At 34.8% G+C, this 19,001-nt stretch overlaps 2 protein-coding genes across 2 annotated transcripts; one reads left to right on the top strand and one right to left on the bottom strand.

Annotated features, from left to right (window-relative positions):
- Positions 1-222: 222 nt before the first annotated feature.
- Positions 223-5,971, bottom strand: LOC127868762 (uncharacterized). The gene is made up of 4 exons (XM_052410811.1): positions 5,883-5,971; positions 4,060-4,912; positions 3,614-3,744; positions 223-2,293 (listed from the first exon to the last, which is right to left on the bottom strand). The coding sequence occupies exons 1-4, from the start codon at positions 5,935-5,937 to the stop codon at positions 2,082-2,084; spliced, it is 1,251 nt and encodes a 416-aa protein (XP_052266771.1). The 5' UTR covers positions 5,938-5,971; the 3' UTR covers positions 223-2,081.
- Positions 5,972-6,014: 43 nt separating this feature from the next.
- Positions 6,015-12,988, top strand: LOC127868767 (elongation of very long chain fatty acids protein 6-like). The gene has a single exon (XM_052410819.1). It carries the CDS (start codon positions 6,143-6,145, stop codon positions 6,986-6,988), a length of 846 nt encoding a protein of 281 aa, XP_052266779.1. The 5' UTR covers positions 6,015-6,142; the 3' UTR covers positions 6,989-12,988.
- Positions 12,989-19,001: the final 6,013 nt, after the last annotated feature.

Raw genomic sequence — 19,001 nt, 5'->3', positions numbered from 1 at the left:
CTATATGCCCTTCCATCATTATCAAGGTGGGTACACACAAATTTCATACTCAGTTCAGTACCATATTATGAATGGTTATGTATATAGCACGTATAAAAATTATGTAAAATATGCTCAATGAAAACAAAGGGAAAGAAAGTATGTTAAACTAGGTGGTCGTTACAGGCATATATCATAAGCATGTTAAGCCTACAAAAAAAGCAATAATGAAAACATATAACAGACTGTTAAATCATTTTTTATTCTTTTTCGTCAGACAAATCTCATGCATATTTATCAAATAGTTTAATTTTAGTAAAAACAAAATTTTCCAAATGTAGGTTAAATCGGTCATGATAATGAAACACTATAATCTACATTTGATATAATTGATTTCTCCATTGACTGTTAAATACACAATAATGAACAACAGATTCTGAATAAACATTCATGCATTATATAGTTTAGTAGAAACAGCTTTGCTTTTCTTCCCAAATATATCAAGCTGTATTCTGGACGTAAAACAATAACTTTTAAGAAGGAAACGCGGTGCATGTAATCCAAGAAACAGTAAAATTATGTTTTAAATGTTACAAATGAAATGATCAATGATAAACAGCAAGCAGCGTTTCAACTGATTTTTGCAATCCAAAAAAGGTTTTTAATAATTTTACAACCAGGTCATAAGAATTATTGTATATAAAAATACAAGCATGCAACTTAAATGTTACTTACACATGTCAGTAACAAGTCTCAGATATGTACTATGTATGACCTGCCTCATGCAAAAATGAGTATTATGCCATATTGGGCCAGAGTAGCAACAAGCCAGATTGTGCCTTCATGCAATTTGGTCGCGAGCAACCAACTCAGCTTTCGAGAACAAAAAACCCTTTTCTGACTTACCATGGTAGTGAACACGGTAGCTTCTGACAAGACTGCAAATGAGCATCCTTCACTGGAGCTATGCTGGCAGCATATGCCATTAGACAAATTGTTGCAAACATACTGGATATACAAGAAAGACATGGGTCTTTTGCCACATGCTGCAATCTTAGTTTCAGGCCTGCCTGCGCATCCGTGCAGCCTGATCAGTGATCATGCAAGGTGTCAGGCCACATAAGCAGAAATGGTAGCTCCTGACCATACTACACGACTCCACTGGCTGGTCTGAAGCTATGCTGGCATAAGACCTATTTTGGCATTACACAGGATATGTTTAAACTTGTTTAAACTGTTTCAAATACTAATTGCTTCAAATTCCTTAAACCATCAACAGTATTCTCAAACACTGGCTAATACTGATCTATATTCCCAAACTCCTTAGTACTAATTATGTTTATACATGATCTGGGCCTACTAACATCTTTAATTTACGGTTCATAATACATGATCAGTGCTAATCCATTGCAAATAGAGCACGTTCAAATGTTTATACTGATGTTTATACATGATCTCAGCCTACTTATATCTTTATTTTTCGGTTCATAATACATGATAAGTTCTAATCAAGTGCAAAAAGAGCACGTTAAAATATGGAATGAATTTTGAATCAAGAAAAAAAATAATGTTCAACTCTTCTAATCTCAACTTTGTTATCAGAGAGGATGTCTTGTTCTGCTGTACCTTGCCTGGCTATATAACAGTAGATTAGGAGCAGACAAACTCATGCTGTAACTTGAACCACATACACTTTCTTTTTAACCTATTTACTTGTTACTAATTTGTCTGTTCCTATTGCCAGCCAATAGGTAAAAAGTCTATGTATTGCTGTACCTTTTGCTGTTTATAATTTATACTTTTACATTATCAGTTGGCATCGACTTTTTCTTATTTGGCTTGACAATTAATTTCATGTAGTTGACCGAAAAGGTTGACTGTTGATTGGCCTGTAGCTGCATACATTCATTAAACTTTTTCATACACCAGATACCATCAAAGCTTTTCAATTTTACTGCTTTGTAGCTGCATTCCGTTTATAAACATTTTAATCATCATCCAGCTTCAAGACATTATAATTATGCCCAACCCTCAGCTACATAAGACCTTTAATTGACCCATCTATTCCAAAGACTAGCTGTACCCACAGACCATTGGCCATTTCAGTCAATGTGCTGGTGCTCCTGCCACAGGATCCTGACCTTGTTGATCCACTGCTGGCCCTTGTTGGACTTGACAACCATGTAAGAGCTGCAGCATATCACAAACAGCCAGGACAGAAGGAGTAGATAGTCCGGCTCGTTGGTAGGGATGCTAGGAACCGGGCCCTGATAATCTGCCTCGGTCACTTGCACTGAGGTGTTCGGCTGTAGACCTGCATTCAAATAACTTACATTTGAGAGATGATAGTCGCCGGTTAAATAGAGAAAACAATAAAGCATATATTAAAAGTGTTGTTTTTTTCAATGGTTGAGACAACTGACACACCTTGAGCCAACTAGCTCCGAACACAACACCATGCTATGTCAACATGTCAGCTAAAGATAGGATTTGTTGCATGCTAAAATTTTCTTGAAGTACAAAGAGGAGCATACTTTTGCTTTGCAGGTAAGAGTTTTCAACCTTGGTATGTTACCTGAAAGGTTATAAGGAAATAGAACCTAAACCAATTTTCAAATTACAAAAAAAATGGATTATTTTGCTAAATTGCTGGTCGAGTTATGAAACTTGTCCAATGACTTCTCGCACAGACTGACCCTGAACACATGTGTTAAGTTTAAATGGCACAACTGTATTAGAAACTGTGATATGGAGATATTGCATGTTTACTGTAGCCAATTTTCTAAGTTAACAAAAGGGCACATTTATGTTAACTTGCAGGTCAGAGTTATGGAATTCTTATCTGAGACCACACATATTGACCCTTAACACATGTGTAAAGTATTAGTTGAATTGGTGTAGAAAAACAGGGATAAGTAAATGCTGCATGTTTACCTTTACCAATTTTTTAAGTTTAAAAAAGGGACATTATTCTGCTAAATTGCAAATAAAAGTTATGGACCTAAGTAAGTTACCTTACACAATGACCCCAAATACCTGTGTGAATTTGTGTAGTTAAAACGGTGATATGGAGGTTTTAATCTTTAACTTCAAATATTTTCTTTACCTACAAGTGCAAAAGGGGCATTCTACTGCTAAATTGCTCATTAGACTCATGGAAGTGTGTGGTGATCTCATACAACAACCCCACACATGTTTGAAGCTTAAATTGAATACCATAAGAGGAAAAGTAGCGAAATTGAGATGTTGAGGATAATCTTAACCAATCTTTTAAGTGAAAAAGGGGCACAATTCTGAAAAATTGCGGAACAGATTTATGGAACTTTGTTAGTTACTTCAAACTATGACCCTTAACCCATATGTGAAGTATAAATTAAAATAGTGTTAAGGAAATGTTACATTTTTATCTTAACCAGAGCATATTGCAGATGCCAATACAAACATTTGGGTAAGTAATATGTCAAAGAGTCAAGCTTAAATTTTACAACACAGCACCCATTGATTGTTCTTAAAACTTATAAACGACTACTTTTATTGATGTGATGAAAATGAACATTGGGGAAGTACAACATATTTAGCAGTAACCTCATCAAAATTTCACCACGATTTTCATTTAAATTAAAGCTAATCTTACCTGTAGCATTAGTTACGAAGGATACAAATTTTTCAAATATCCTCTCGGTCTCGTTAAATTTCACTGCCATTCTGGACTGATGAAAGACCAGAATGTTTGGAACTGAGACTGTACCAAATTTTGCAAGGAGACTGAAAAATAAAAGACAAGCCATCAATGATCAGTTATCTATTTGTTATGTTGTACCCTCCTAAACACAAAGAGAAGAGCAACCATAAATATCAATGTCACACTATTAGTTAAACCTCTAAATCTCTGAAGTCAGTAACTGAGGGCCCATATAAACATTTCAAGCCCAAATGTAAACTAAACAAAACATGTTTCTAGGATGTTTTTTTTTAATAATTGTTTTGTATACGTTAAAGATATTAAATTACTGAAAGAGTGGTAATACTCTAGAAATGCCAGTAGTGATATTTCATTAAAAAACTACGAAGTTTACTCACTTGCTAAACTGGGCTGTGTCAACCGCTAGAAAGTCTAATTGTGGAAAAGCCCTTGCGAGAGCATTGTAATGTGGTGCTGTTTTTGCGCAGAAATGGCACCAAGGAGCATAAAACATCACTAATAAGCAGTCTGTTACATTGTCTGTTGCATTTTTTTCTAGATTCAAAATCTGCGTCAGTCTTGCTGTTGAAATTAATTGGACAGTTGCGTTTGAGTTTTCAATTGCACTTCTACCAGTGCACTGAAACTTTGATTTTTTAGCAGTGTCAGTTGTACTGTTATTTTTATCGCTTTCAACTGTTGTATTTAAGCTGGTTTCCATAGTGGTATTTAATATTTCAGAAGTAGAATTTACAGTAACTACATTAATCTCACTGGCAGCTTCAGACTTTGCTGTTAAATTTACCTTATTTGTGACATTTTGAAATATCCCTTCTTTGAATTCTTCAAGAATCGGGTCAAATAAATAGCGAAACCATTGCACAATTGAATTATTTGAGTTCAACACTGATTCAGTATCCAGCTTAGGCTTTGATGTTTCTTCAGTTTGTAGAATGTCTGAAACTTCATTAACATCAATATCTTCTGATACAACTTCAGTTATCACTTTACCTTCCGGACTAACATGCGCTTTATTCACAATGTAGTTGCTTTCCTCAAAGGCTTTCTTTGGGTCATCTGTATTTTCCACTTCCAAATCTCCATGTGTAGAGCCCTGATCAACATTGTCTACATGACTGTCTCTCCTTGGTTGCTTGTGTTCCCCTTTATTAAATTCAGTCTTGTTGGAACTGGAATCTTCCGCATCTTTGACATTGACGGCATCATCACAAAAAGCAAATGAAATGAAATCTGTAAAGAAACATAACAGAAAATAATAGCAATGACAAATACTACGGAAAAAAACTTATTATCCAATGAAATATTCTTGCTTAATTGTTTAAGAAATAATATACAGTTAATAATAGTAATAACCAATGATTTGGAGTTCTGGTGTTGGCCATGGTTTAATAACAATACATACAAGTACCAGTAGTTAAACTACAAGAGCACACTGTAATCAGTAGAGAAATTCTTTTCAGCTAGCCTTTTATTTAAGTCAAATGAACAATTGTCAACACAACACAATACATACAATTAAACATTTAACATAAAATCCTGATTTAAGCTGGCATCATCGCCTTGGATTGGTTAATGCATACAATAGGGGTTTAAACCAGTTGAAGGGGTCCCAATGGCAAATCTCACAACTGAATTGATCATAAAAAATACAAGTGTATAAGAACATCAACCTCAGTAGCATCTTTATTCAAATTAAAAAGCATCCAAAGCCTAATTTATTTCCTGCAATAAGCTGTAAATATTTTAATTCTACCAGAATATTTGATAATTTGTATAATATGCATGATATTGGAACTACTTTTTCTAAACTCCAAATTTACTGCAGAAAAACATACAAACATGCAACCCTTATGATGTCAAGACTGCAAAAGAAGTCAAATGGACATCAGTGACTTTCTTACACATTGACTGAATAATTAATGCATAGTGATAGGTATAGTTAAACACGGTGAATTTACAAATACTAATGGTAATAAATGCCAATAATTAACATGTTTATTTACTGTTTACAACACTTGTAAAACTAAGGTTATATTTCACATATGAAATCGGTGCAGTGTAGCCTTCAAGGGAGGTAATAAAAATAAACAATTATTAAGTTTAAGTTGGATTTACACATAGGTGAGTTTCATAACAATAAAAATTCAAATATTAGTTTAGGCTGTTCTTCCATTAACTACAAAAAAAATCAGGATCATACAAATAATAAGCAGAAAAGTCGATGTCTTCCGTATTTTGCAATTGAAGTCGGCCATTTTGATTCATAATCTAGTCCATTTTGCAACAAGGCTTTTCATTGGTTTAGGAATAACAGGTCATCAAAGCAGCCAATAAATACAGACTTGTTCATTTTCGGTTTTGACAACCAACACATGTTTAGGCGTAACTTGTGACAAGTGTGGCTCCTACTAACCTACAAACTCTCTGACAGTTCATTAAATTTGGGTTAAACAAAAAAAGATGGAGAATAAACAGCTTACTAAAAACATGGATAAAATCAACGTGACGTACGTTTTTAAATTCGAACAGACTCACGATGAGATTGCGTTTGACAACTACATGCAGGCCCATTGGGCGGATAGCTTCATTTACTCTGCCGTGTATCTCATAGTGATATTTGGAACCCAAGTGTACATGCAAAACAGAAAAAGATACGAGCTGCGACCTTACCTGGCTTTGTGGAGTGGACTTCTAGCAGTATTCAGCATCATTGGCTCCTTTCGCACCCTGCCAGAAATGGTGTGGAGCCTTAAGACCCAAGGATTTTTTTACTCGTGCTGTAACAGTTCATTCATCGACCAGGGTAATGTATCCAGTTTTTGGACAGCATTATTCACCTTGTCAAAAGTTCTAGAGCTCGGGGACACAGTATTCATTGTTCTGAGAAAGCAGCCGCTGATATTTCTCCACTGGTATCACCACATTACTGTTCTTTGGTACTGTTGGTTTAGCTACTCTGAAAAAATTGCACCCGGCAGGTGGTTTATGGTGATGAACTATGTTGTTCATTCCTTTATGTACTCTTACTACTGTGTGCGAGCCTTACAATACCAGCTACCAAAATGGGTAAACATGTTTATTACAACACTCCAGGTTATACAGATGATCATGGGAATCGTGGTGAATATTGTAGCTTACAATGCTCTGAATGAGGGAAAGCAATGCCACCACAACTACAGAAACATCCGATTCTGTTTGATTATGTATTTCAGTTACCTTGTTTTATTCTTACACTTTTTCTACTCAACATACATTGTCAAAAAACCATCCACTCGTGGTCAACATGACAAGCAGAAAGTTCATTAACACAAGACACCAGGAAGATCGCAAGGCATTAAAAAGGGAACATCATTGTTTCCATGAATTCCAGTGACATGCAATGATTGCTCAACTTGAAAAGTGACACTGCGTCAGATTGACTGTTTTAATTCATAGATTGCTTCTGCGCAGGTAGATGAGAATGTACAAGCTGAAGCAAGTGAGTAAAATCTGCCTTCAGTGTTCAATGTTTAAAACAAAAACAGTTTTTAGGCACTTCTGTATAAGTATTGAATATCTGTAAAGTTCTTGAAATTGCCAGAAAAGAAAGAAAATGTACAGAAATTTAATGTATTATTTTAAATCAAAAAGTATCTTTTTCACACATTTGAATCCATGCTGTAATACACAATTGTTTGCAAGATATCATTTTTGTATGCCCCAACATTAAAAGATTCTGGGATGTATTTAGCAATTGGCTTGTCCATTCATTCTTTTTATGTTGACTGCAATTAAAATGACATTAATAACATCAATTATGCTTTCTACAAAGCATTGATTCGATACATGTACTTGAATGGATGATATCTTTGAACACTATATATCAACATGCCCTCATCACCTGGGCAAGTATTCATTATATTTCCTGTTTAAATCTTTTAATATATTTTTTTTAAACAAAAATATTGAGTACTTTTTAAGCAGAAAATATCAGATTTGTTAATGAAATTTTTATCTGAAATTCTTATTTAGGTATATTTCTGGGCTTAGTGAATACAAGCACTGACCTCATATGACCTAGACAATGACATACTTTTTTGACTGGGATAATTGTTATTCAGAAGGTCAAAATTCTTGGTAAACCCATAATGACGTGTTTTGCCTGCATCCATACCGCTTCCTACAAAGCTTCATTACTTGAATTGATGTTAACTATGAACAGGGTAAACACATCCAAATCACCTGATCTCATTTTGATCTTGAAATCTACTTACTTTTGGACCTGGGTCAAAGTATTATGTTGACCCAAAATGATTTGTTTTTTATCTTTAATCAATACAGCTTGCTACGAAGCTTTAACACTTGATAGATTACGTCTTCAAAAGCTATCATTAAATGATTTGATCCCCATCATCTGACCTCATTTTGATTAGAAGGTCCAAATACACAATTCTTGGTCATACCAAAATGGTGAGTTTCATCTGACATCAATAGCACTGGCTACAAAGCTTTGATACTTGCATGGATGGTATGTCTTAACACTGATCAGGTTAGGTCAGTTGGTAGAGAGCTGACTACACATCCTTGGATTGGGGCTCAAACCCTAGCCCTTTCTCTTAACTTGTATGGGGATTTTTCGTGAAATCCTTTCTAAGGTTAATCCCCATCTGATTCCAATAGGGCAGTTGTCTGTTACTAAAATGAATATTACTGTATGTACACTTAAGTAAAGATAAACCAGCTATTGCAGGAAAATGGCGAGTTGGTTAACTGACTGCCATTATATGTCTAAAATACTGTTGAAAACAGCTAGAAATGGCGCGGCAGAGGCTGACGCGAACCCCGACACAGCATGTTTGACCGAGGGGGCGCCCCAGGTTTGGCAATGGGGCCATGCATAGTTGAGATTGACCATATTGTTGAAGAGATGTTCAGTATCAATTTGAAGTAAATTGGTGTAGAAATGAAGAAGTTAATGTAAAATAACATAAAAAATGAGTGAAAATCTCTGACCCAGCCCCACACCAACTCCCATAACTTTTGACCCAGGGGTCAAATCAAAATTCCAAATAGTGCACATATGCTCATAGCTACCATGTGTGTAAGTTTCAAGGTTCTAGTGCTAATAGTGTAGGAGGAGATAGTGGCAAGGATGGACGGACAGATGGCGGAGATAACCACAATATCCCCACGCTTTCAAAAAGTGTGAGGATAAATACAACTAAACAAAAAAACACTTCATATCCAATCACCTGTCACAATTTTGTGAAACCAGCTATTTCATGAAGCTTTTTTTATTATTATTTACACCTCCTATTGTCCACATGTTGTTAAATGATTAAAATGAAGTGTTATTTATCAAGTAGTGAATGTGTACTTATTTATTAGTGTATTGAACTGGATAAATGTTAGAGCATTCTCTATCATTCTCACTCTTTATTAACTGCAATGTATGGCAGCCCAATCTCTATGGTGGCAAAACCATATTATGTTGCATTACATGACTGATTGGTTTTGAGAAGTGTGTTCTCTTCCTCTTCCATATCAATAATTGTTTAAAAAATATAATTTTGTTCATGTTGAAAAATAGAATGTCAAGACAAGAAAGGGATTGAACAAACCAGTTCCCATAAAATTACATGCTTTTTATTGTATTTTAAGATAGTTGCATCTTTCACCTGTATTGCACAGTGATAACTTTTATGTCACAATCAGTTGTCTGTGAAATATTTAAATATATACCTTTATCTTTCATGTTAACCCATCTTTTAACCCACTGAGATCATTTTCACCTGAAGGTAATGTGTACTACATGAGGCCAAAGTTTCAAATTGCCCAAATATTTAGGGCATGTTCTGCTGTTATCAGTGTATGAACACATGTATGTACTGATCACGCTGTGACAGTAACTAGATTTTAAACATTCAGAATGATACCCTATGTACTGATACAGCCTACTTTTTATTTTCAAAACCATGTCACTTGACACTTTGTTTAAACCTTGTACCAAAGATTACCTATGACCTGGCTGGACTGTTGTACATTATATCATAATGTGAAAAAAAGTGGCCAGTATGACCTGCCAAAAAATTTATTGTATTTGTTATTTTACCATATTTTTTAATAAAAATTTTGTGTTTAAGTTTGTGAAATAATTTTGTAATATTCAAATGCTTTCACATGTTAAACTCTTTTGCTATTTTACATTAATAACTTATTGTTTTGGTATTGATTTTTTAAACGTGACATTTGATCAATTATTAGATTTACTAGAGCAAGTCGAGCTTAATAATAAAAATATCTAGTTTAAACAGGTTTAAGATATGAATTTAGCGGTCTCATGTGTATCTATTCACCATGAATTAGCAGGTCATGTTGGGGCAAGTGCAAGCCTGTGGATCATTTCCAATGGTTTTAATCTTAAGCCCAGTGTTACCTGCATGTGCGGCTATAATTGTAGTCAAACATTGAAGTCCAGATCACCAAAACTATTTTTACATGTTTTAAGATTGTTCAGAAGATACCAGCCAATCCTTGTCTGGTAAGCGTGGTTGGTTCATGCCCATCTGACCTTGACTACCTGAGTTCAATCAATGTTCATGGCTCATGGGACTTAAGGTGGTTGTAAAATACCTAATACATGTACATGGGGTTTTCTTCTAGAGACTTAAGCTTCCTCCTCATGGCAAGATCACATCAAAATTGAATACTTTTCAGTATCCAAGAAAAAGCTGGAAATAGCAGCTTTCTTCAAAATTCAAATTAAGTCCCAACTGAGGTGAGTCTAGTATGTTAATCAGGTACATGTGTGTAATAGATAGATAGATAGATAGATAGATAGATAGATAGGTTTATTCGGCATATACATGTCAAATAATAACATTTACAAGGAGTTTTGAAGGAGTTTGGGGAAACACTACAGGTCCTCAACTAATGCAGCCTCAGGTGGGGAAGGACCAAATAAACTCACAAAACAAACACTCGAGATACAATCCAGTTGAAGGCCAAGTATAACAGTAATTGTTCTATTTTCATAAGTGTCTAATGCCTAGAAATTATTATTTACTTGCTGATGTTATTTTTTCCTACTGTTAACTGGCATCTAAAGTTCAAAGTGGTAACCACCCTCTAGTTTGACATTCTATACATTTTTTTAGTGATTTGCAAGAGATGTCTTACATTGTATGATTGAACATACATGTGTATGCTAGTATTAGAGACCTAATTGAAGCATTATTATAAGTCTACATGTATTTGTATATGCTTACTGAGTCACAGCATATTTTAGCAAATGTCTGTGTTTTTTGTATTAAAAGTTCTCAAATACAGGTAGGTATTTTATAACATTTCAAACACAATGCATACATGCAAGAAAATCTTATTGTTCTTCTTATCTTTTGTATGATGTCGTTATATTCTGTAATAATGTCTGCAATATACTTTCCATTTCATTGTGACTTTAAGGGTCTTTTAAAATGTATAATTAAATAACATAACTACATAATTGTCCATTATGCATCATGTGCACTGTGCATTAGCAGTAATTGATGTGTAGACCTATTCATAAAGCTATGATAACCCTTTGAATGCTGGGAAATTTGTCTTCTGCTAAAATGTCGTCTGCTGAATTTCTAAAATTAGCATTTTCTTCGATTTTTTTTTCCAAAGAATACTATCAGAATAGCAAACAGTTTGGATCCTGATGAGACACCACGTTCTGTGGCGTCTCATCTGGATCCAAACTGTTTGCAAAGGCCTTCAAAATTCAGTTCCCGCACTGAAAGGGATACACTCCTGAACATGTGCAGCTAGGAATGCAACTTACACAAATATTAGATCAAATCAGTTTTATTATTCACAGTTCTTTCAGTGGCTCTAAGTAACGTATCTATTTTTTTATCCAAAATTGAAATGCAGATTTACTTATGCCCCTTTAGTGGTGTCAAACTGATGTAATCATGATACTGTTAATCATACAACATGATAAAGGTCCTAATTCAAACTACCTTCAACCTTAAATTGACCTAGTGGTCTATTTGCTCTATCAAGGAGGCTATCTTAATCATTCTCATTCAAAGGTTAAATAGATGTGCACAATACATGATCATGATTTGGAAAAAAATCCAAGTACAAAAACCTGTCATCTGTGGCAATTTAACGATTAATGTTGTTATTTCATACCATTTTTTTTTCTTATGGAGAACATAGGTCCTGTTTTTTAATCTTTAATATATTTATGCACAAAATTGATGTTTTCGTAAATTAAAATGTTGTCTTCATAGTTAATATATTTTTTCTAATATTCAGTACTGTTTTATTCCTTGCTAATGAAACATGTTTTTAATTATGTGTACTAGCTGTTGATTTTGTTTTGATTCCAAGAATTTCAAAAAAATGACCACTGTGTTTTCATTCCAGAGGCTTTTGAGTGTAATCTAGTTGTATCTTTTATAGTTGTTAATGTGTTCGTGTAAGTTCAATGCAAAATTCTTGTACGTAATACTGATACATATGCAGTTGGCCAGTCTTTATCTGGCAGTTTTTTCTTAATATTCTGATTGAGAAGCATTTTTACCCAAAGAACCAAGATCTTTGTGTGAATTTCCATACAGTTTGGTTTCTCTGTTTGTTTGAATTGATAGATTGCTGTGTGCCATTATTTTCCTAAGGATTGTATTTAATATATTTCAATGGTTAAGTTGGTGATATTACATGTATGATATACAGTGTTTAGCAATTGTAGTCATAAGCTCATTTCTCTCATAAAATGCACACTCATTATTACATTTTGTTCAAAATTGGTATACATAATCAACTGTATGCTTGTATCTTTTGTAATACTAGTATTTTTAATGTCATGTTATTTACTTTACTTCCACATGTTAAGCCATCTTGTATTGCAGTAGTGCTATATCATACCAATAAATTGAGCATTTAAAATACTGTATTCATATTCACCTTATGTAAGTATAGAAAATATTATTTGTTAGCAACTTACAAAATCTTACATACACTTTTATTCTCACAAATGTGAACAGTGTAAGGCACTATTGTCTTGAATGCGTTTATGATAGTTATTAATATTACATATAATGGTAGTGCTGTGTATTGCCAATGCCTATGTGTACCTCATATGGCTGATCCACTGATGTTATGTGACTAATCCGCTGATTTAAGTGCTGCCTTTTAAGTTTGTATGTTTTTGTAAGTTTGATATTTTATTTGTTTGCCTTATGGATATGCTGTTTTGTATTTCCCACTATACATTATTCTATGTATGAGTACTATTTGATCAACAACAAATAAAAACACAGTATTACTTTTTAATGACAATCGCTTCCCGAAAACTTGTGTATCAATCATGATATATGTTATGTGTATGTTATGATGCCTCCATAGACCTTATGAATCACAGTTCTAACGAGTTTGAGTCCATCAAACTCATGAAACTTGGATATATCAATCACAGTGCCGCGAGGTTTGTTTAGTCTCTTCCTTCGACTTTGTGTAATCGGTCACAATGCTAGGATGTTTGTAATATACATCCTTCAACCTTTTGTAAATCGAGTCTCGGTGGTTACGGGTATATGGAGGTGGTTTCTGCCAAGCAATCAGGAGATTCTGGCTTGGGTCGCCACTCTGCGCATGATCTCAAGATTTCATACAGACACAATTTACTAATTATTCTACTCTGGAAAAACGGACTCAACAGACTTTCCATACAATTTAACTTCGATAAATATGTTAAGTTTCGTTCAAACGCCTTAGGCACATATCGCTTAATTCGACATTTTCTTTCAAGCATCGTGCCATGAGGCTTGCAATATCGCATCCTACGACCCTGAGTTTCAATCGATGCGTCATGAAACTTGTTATATCGCTTACTTCGACCTTTCAATCAACGTGTCATAAAGCTTGTTATCGTAACTCACACGCCGGCATTGGGTATCATACTATTAACTTGCATAGAAAGCAAATTCCTTGTTCAAACGGCCATGCCTCTAAACGACTGGTGAACAGTTCAATATCAAATACTTTTTAACGACCATCCCTCTTTCACAATTCGTATGAAATAGTATGTTGCTTTTCTTGGCTTTCTTCGATGTTGCCTTTATTCGTATTGATTCTTGCGTCATTCAAAAGTTGATTTTTCTATTTCCACAACTGCAACTACATTTGCAGCAGTCTTAATGCTTGTACACATCGATTGCATTTGCATTATTTATACGTAAAATGGAAACGGTATTTCTTTTTCCACCTCCCAAAATACATAAATACGATGTTCAGCGATGTAGTATATATTGGGCTGCTGGGACGTGATCCAGACATCTGAGACTACAGCGGGTCTACTGTATTAACGATTCCTTCGGTTAATGTGTTTTTTCGATAATTCATGCACACGATACTTATCCGATCATATTAACTGAATATACGCACATGTATGTACATGAACATCAAGCCCTCCAATACAATTCAATTTCCAATTACGCTGCGTTAAGCTGAAATGGGCCTTATGATATAACAACAGTCTGCACAGGCTGATCTAGGACGACACTTTCCGCTTGTATCGATTGTTTAAGGAAGTCTCTTCTAAACGAAAGTCCAGTCTAGGCGGAAAATTTCGTCTTTGATAAGCCTATGCGGACTGTACGGCGTAATCTGGGACAACACATGCATTAAGCCCGGTTTTCGAAAGCGCCGGTCATAACTCTACATGTATTTCACTGAAATCTAAACTCAATATTTGTAAACCAAGCCTACTTAAATGTCCCACAACTAGCTCTCTCTATAATATTTTCATTTATAACTAGCATTTCTTAATTAAAAACTACAAATATTCAAGTTGAATATTTCGTAGAGTGTTAGTGTCTATTTTAAATGCATTTTGGCGAGCGTTATGCCGTTTTATACTCTTTTTTTTTACTAAGTTTATTAAACAATACATCAAGAAGGCCAAAAGCCCAAGCGGACATAGTAAGCATTAAGTGTTACCAATGTAATTTTTCTAAATGGCTGGAAAACAATTTGATTAACTTGAATAAATACATTATCTTATAAAAAGAATACATTTTAGGGGATAATTGACGGAATGTTATGTCAGCTTCCGAAAGCTTACGATACAGAACGCGTTTTGTTTCGCTGTTCATGCAAATTGTGTAAAACCGCAAAGTTTTAGCATACTGGTATGGGTGATTTCTAAATCAGCCTCATTCCAATATCCCATTACCCTCGTTACAACTAAATAGGATATCTTCAAAGCAAATAAATAATTAATTCTTAGCATTCATTGGCTGTGTCTCTTTTCCAGTTAATGCTATGTGCCTTCAACTGAATCTTCACTTGACTGAAATCAAAGACACCCTCGACTATTGCCGAAAGACCAATGAGTCACTGGTTAATAACTTTGCATTATACCACGATTTATAACAAATACACATTGTGCACAGCATTTTCGACAAACTGAGTTGTCTTTTTGTTATATCTTCGTACAACCATTTGTGAATCCCGTAAAGGGTTTTCCAGCAAAAATTATCAGCTATGCTCAAGTCATGATAATTTTTTGTTGTTGAATAACACGAAAACAAATCATTGTAATAAAGCAATGAAGCTTTTTTGTAGTTTACCAACACTAAATGGCATCTGTTCTGCTCCACTTACAGAACTTTCCACAATGTTTTAAATAGGTTAAACTTGACACTAGGAATGTCCTATTCTTAAACAGTTGTTATAATGAATTTAAAACGTTGTCACATATGATCAGATGGACGTTTACGTTTAATTGTCATCAACTGTGACGGATCTTGAGCATATAATGGGCAAATAAGCACATCTTTTTTTTCAAGGTCCTGGTATACATTGTTAAGGAATTTGAGACCAGAGGGCCAGTAGTTCGCGGATATAGGGTCTTAATGAAGCCTTAAGTGTTATGTGTTTCTGAAATTCGTTTAGAAAAAGATAAATATTTTGTTAAGAATAGTTATAAAAAAAGTAACCAGTTATACTGTTTTGATTCCTTTTTAGTATTGATGCACATAAGAGAAGACCCAGTTGTGTTAATCGGTGCTTGTTATACAATACACTATTAGAACGCGTAGAGCAATTCTATACCTCTGGTACTATCCATAGTAGCAAACAATTGTTTTGAAAAAGTCAAATATTTCCATTTTATTTGCTCGATTTATGAATGGTAGAATGTTGGAATGGTAAAACACACCAATTTTATCAAGATTCCAAGACTCCAATAAATAATAATATTTTATACCGTTCTTATTGTTGATTTTACATTCTATACATTAGTTGTTACACATGTATATATAAACAAAGTGTGTGCGCGCATACTAGTTTCGGGTTCAACACCGTATAAAATGATGTATTTCCGTGACTGATCGAAAAAGGTGGTTATTGAAAAACGTGGTGGGGTATACATGTACATGTATGTTATATCATATTCATGTCGATCAGTCACTGAGTATGGTCAATGAAAGTGAAATTTCATATAAAAATGCCCTATAACTTCAGTCTATAAATACAGTCAAAAAGTGACCAGAATGCAGGGGTTTACGTTTCATTTTCAAAATTGTCTAGGGGGAGGATTGCATGAGGAACATCCCCACCCGCACATACCCCCTTCGTTGCTCAATAACAATCGTCGATGGAAAAAATTCGCACCCCCCTTATCAAAACCCTGGCTACGGGCCTGCAAGGTCGAAGTTTAATGTCAAAATTAAATGTAAAAGTTAAAGGTTAATCAATTGAGACTTTTCTCGGCACTGATATGGCCTGAGGCTGCAGTCATACTCATAGCATTTTTGCAAACGCACGGTGCTGTGATAGACGAGCGATAATAAATACTAGTCCTAGTGAATATGAAAAAAGTGAATCTAAAATAATTATTCAAATCTGCCTTTAATAAGCACGTAGTTTTAGCATGCTTCATACAGTTGTCTTAGAAAATAACATTGATCGTTTATAGTGGTAGCAAATTTGTACTTCAGCCGTTCACGTTATTTAGGTGAAAGATAATATACCACTGATCATAGTCCGAAAGTTGAAAAGTAAGACGCGATGTCCAGATACTGGTATTATCGATGATTGCATATGTCATGCCTATAGATTTGTTGTTCGAGTCGTCCGTGATTCTCTTCATCGTCCCTTCGCATCCAAAACACGATCACGTTTTGTTACGGTGAAAGTTGCAAAGTACAGGAGACGCCACGTTCAGTGCGACACTGTGTCTTAGATTGCCGTATTATTAGCCCGTTATCTAGCTGTGTCTTAATTTGGGTAAATTATCAATTGAAGAGGAGTGAGGAGGAAAGGATGTAAATGTGCGCGAACTTGCCGTCCATGGGGTTTGAAGCCAGGGCGTCACCACCAGGCAACGATAAATGACTTACATAATACAAGAACACTAGTACGGAATGTGGTCGGGACATTGATTGTTACCCATGTCCCTTGCGGAAGGCCATTGGCTGGCGATCACAACGGCGTTAGGAGCTAAATGGATTATATAATAGTAGGGTATCCTGGCGTCCCCCGAGCATTTGACTGTGCAAAAATCTTTAAATAAGGAAGAGAGAAGTACCGTGCGAAATAAAAAAATACAAGAAATATCCTTAACAACACAATATGTACGTTAGTACTGGGTTTGACATCCAACACTTTTCACTACAAATTTTTAATTTTACACAAGTCGAAAGAAAACAACAACAGACAGAACAACATGTAGAATCAATCCGGACGGGTATTAAAACATGCACGAGGTTTTGTTTAAATGTATATTGTGAACTCTTTATTGATAATCATTTAACAAACCAAATTAAACATAATACCTCTTGCTGACATTGTTTCGTAGCATTCGTGGTTTTATGACTTCGGTAAATTTAAAATAACGCGACTTTTTGGGAGAATCACATTATGAGGGTTGTTGTTTTAACAAGATATTTTACACTTGAACAGACTCAAGTATGACCGCGAAGCCACAGTAATTATGTAGTTAAACCAAAGATCTATCAAATCTTTGTTATTATTAATACTTTCTTTAAACAGGTTCAACGTACCGTTCAACTGGAACATTCTTTTTGGCAATTCAACACTAAGATTAAAGAAAACATTCGAACGATAGATTGCTTGTACGCGATTGCAGATAAACCGCACAATGCTTGTCAAGACAAGAGCACCATTCTCTTTAAAGTGACTTGTTCACGATATTTTTTAAATAATTTTTCATTAAATGAATTCAGTGGATATATGTACTATATGTAACATCGGTACTAATAGCTTTCAGAGAAGTGTAATAATTACTAGAGGGCCACTCATCTTAGACCCCCAAGGAACAGAAGTGTTATGATCAGGTAGTGTTTCAAATGTTTAAAACAAAAACCTTGTAAGGAAAACCGACCCAGCACCATGCAGCCATTTTTTTAACAAACCACGATAATTCTCAAAATTAGCCCAGAGATCACAACAATAAACTGCTGCGCCTCATTGCGGTCATGTTTTTCAATGGACCGAAACATTATTTTTCTCGGCAGTGAAGTCATAAGAACATTTTGATCACATTAAATTAAAATTGCGCTAACACACGAGACTTTTTCTTACGTAATTTGTGCGTACTTTTTGTCATACAATCTTGTCTACGGCCATCCCCACTTGCTTCTGATTTAAGGACACATTTTTCTTTAGTTTTTTTTTTTGCATTTATAAGTATGCGCACGTAGGTAACCTATCTTGAAAGATATATATGACTTAAGTCCGGTTGATAACAGCAAAATAATTCTGAACAGAACAAAAAAAACAACAACTCTCGACCATCCAGGCCATTATATAGGAATATAAATAGTGCACGTTTTGCAGTTATCAATAAAGGTTACGAAAACAGCAGCAACACTCAAACTATTTTATCGTGAGACGTGTGTAAACTTTGAATTACCAACTTCAAATGATGATTACCGGTACTCATAAACGTCCGCGTATTTACAGTTTGATCTACATCATTAGTATTATTTCGGTCCTAAGTGTAATGTCTTGAATTTGTGACATAATGTTTGAACATTGTCATTTCGTGAACGAGTCACTTTAAGAGCAACATACAACACAGTTCTCGTGTACCAACGAGTTCAATAATGTGAAGAATCCGGACCGATCGAGAAGTTACCAGTATCATTTAAGTAATAATTGCAATCACCGACATGTGCGTATACCTGGTATTGTATTACGTCTAATAGTGTGTGACGTGAATTTATAACTGTCAAATTGTATTTGTTTTGACAACACGTTCCAACATAAACTATTATACAACGATCCGCACAATCAGTATCTAATAAATGCAAGAATTTTG

The sequence above is a fragment of the Dreissena polymorpha genome, chromosome 2 (genome assembly GCF_020536995.1).
Source record: "Dreissena polymorpha isolate Duluth1 chromosome 2, UMN_Dpol_1.0, whole genome shotgun sequence".
NCBI classification, from domain to species: Eukaryota; Metazoa; Mollusca; class Bivalvia; order Myida; family Dreissenidae; genus Dreissena; species Dreissena polymorpha.
The sequence above is the reverse complement of the archived record's forward strand: the minus strand, read 5'-3'. Positions and strand labels throughout refer to the sequence as shown.

Coding starts and splice junctions, on each gene's coding strand:
- LOC127868767 (XM_052410819.1), top strand. CDS start 6,143: ATGGAGAATAAACAGCTTACTAAAAACATGGATAAAATCAACGTGACG.
- LOC127868762 (XM_052410811.1), bottom strand. CDS start 5,937: ATGGCCGACTTCAATTGCAAAATACGGAAGACATCGACTTTTCTGCTT. Junction 4,913..5,882: donor GACTTTTCTGCTTATTATTT/GTATGATCCTGA, acceptor GTTTCTTTACAG/ATTTCATTTCATTTGCTTTT. Junction 3,745..4,059: donor GACACAGCCCAGTTTAGCAA/GTGAGTAAACTT, acceptor TTTATTTTTCAG/TCTCCTTGCAAAATTTGGTA.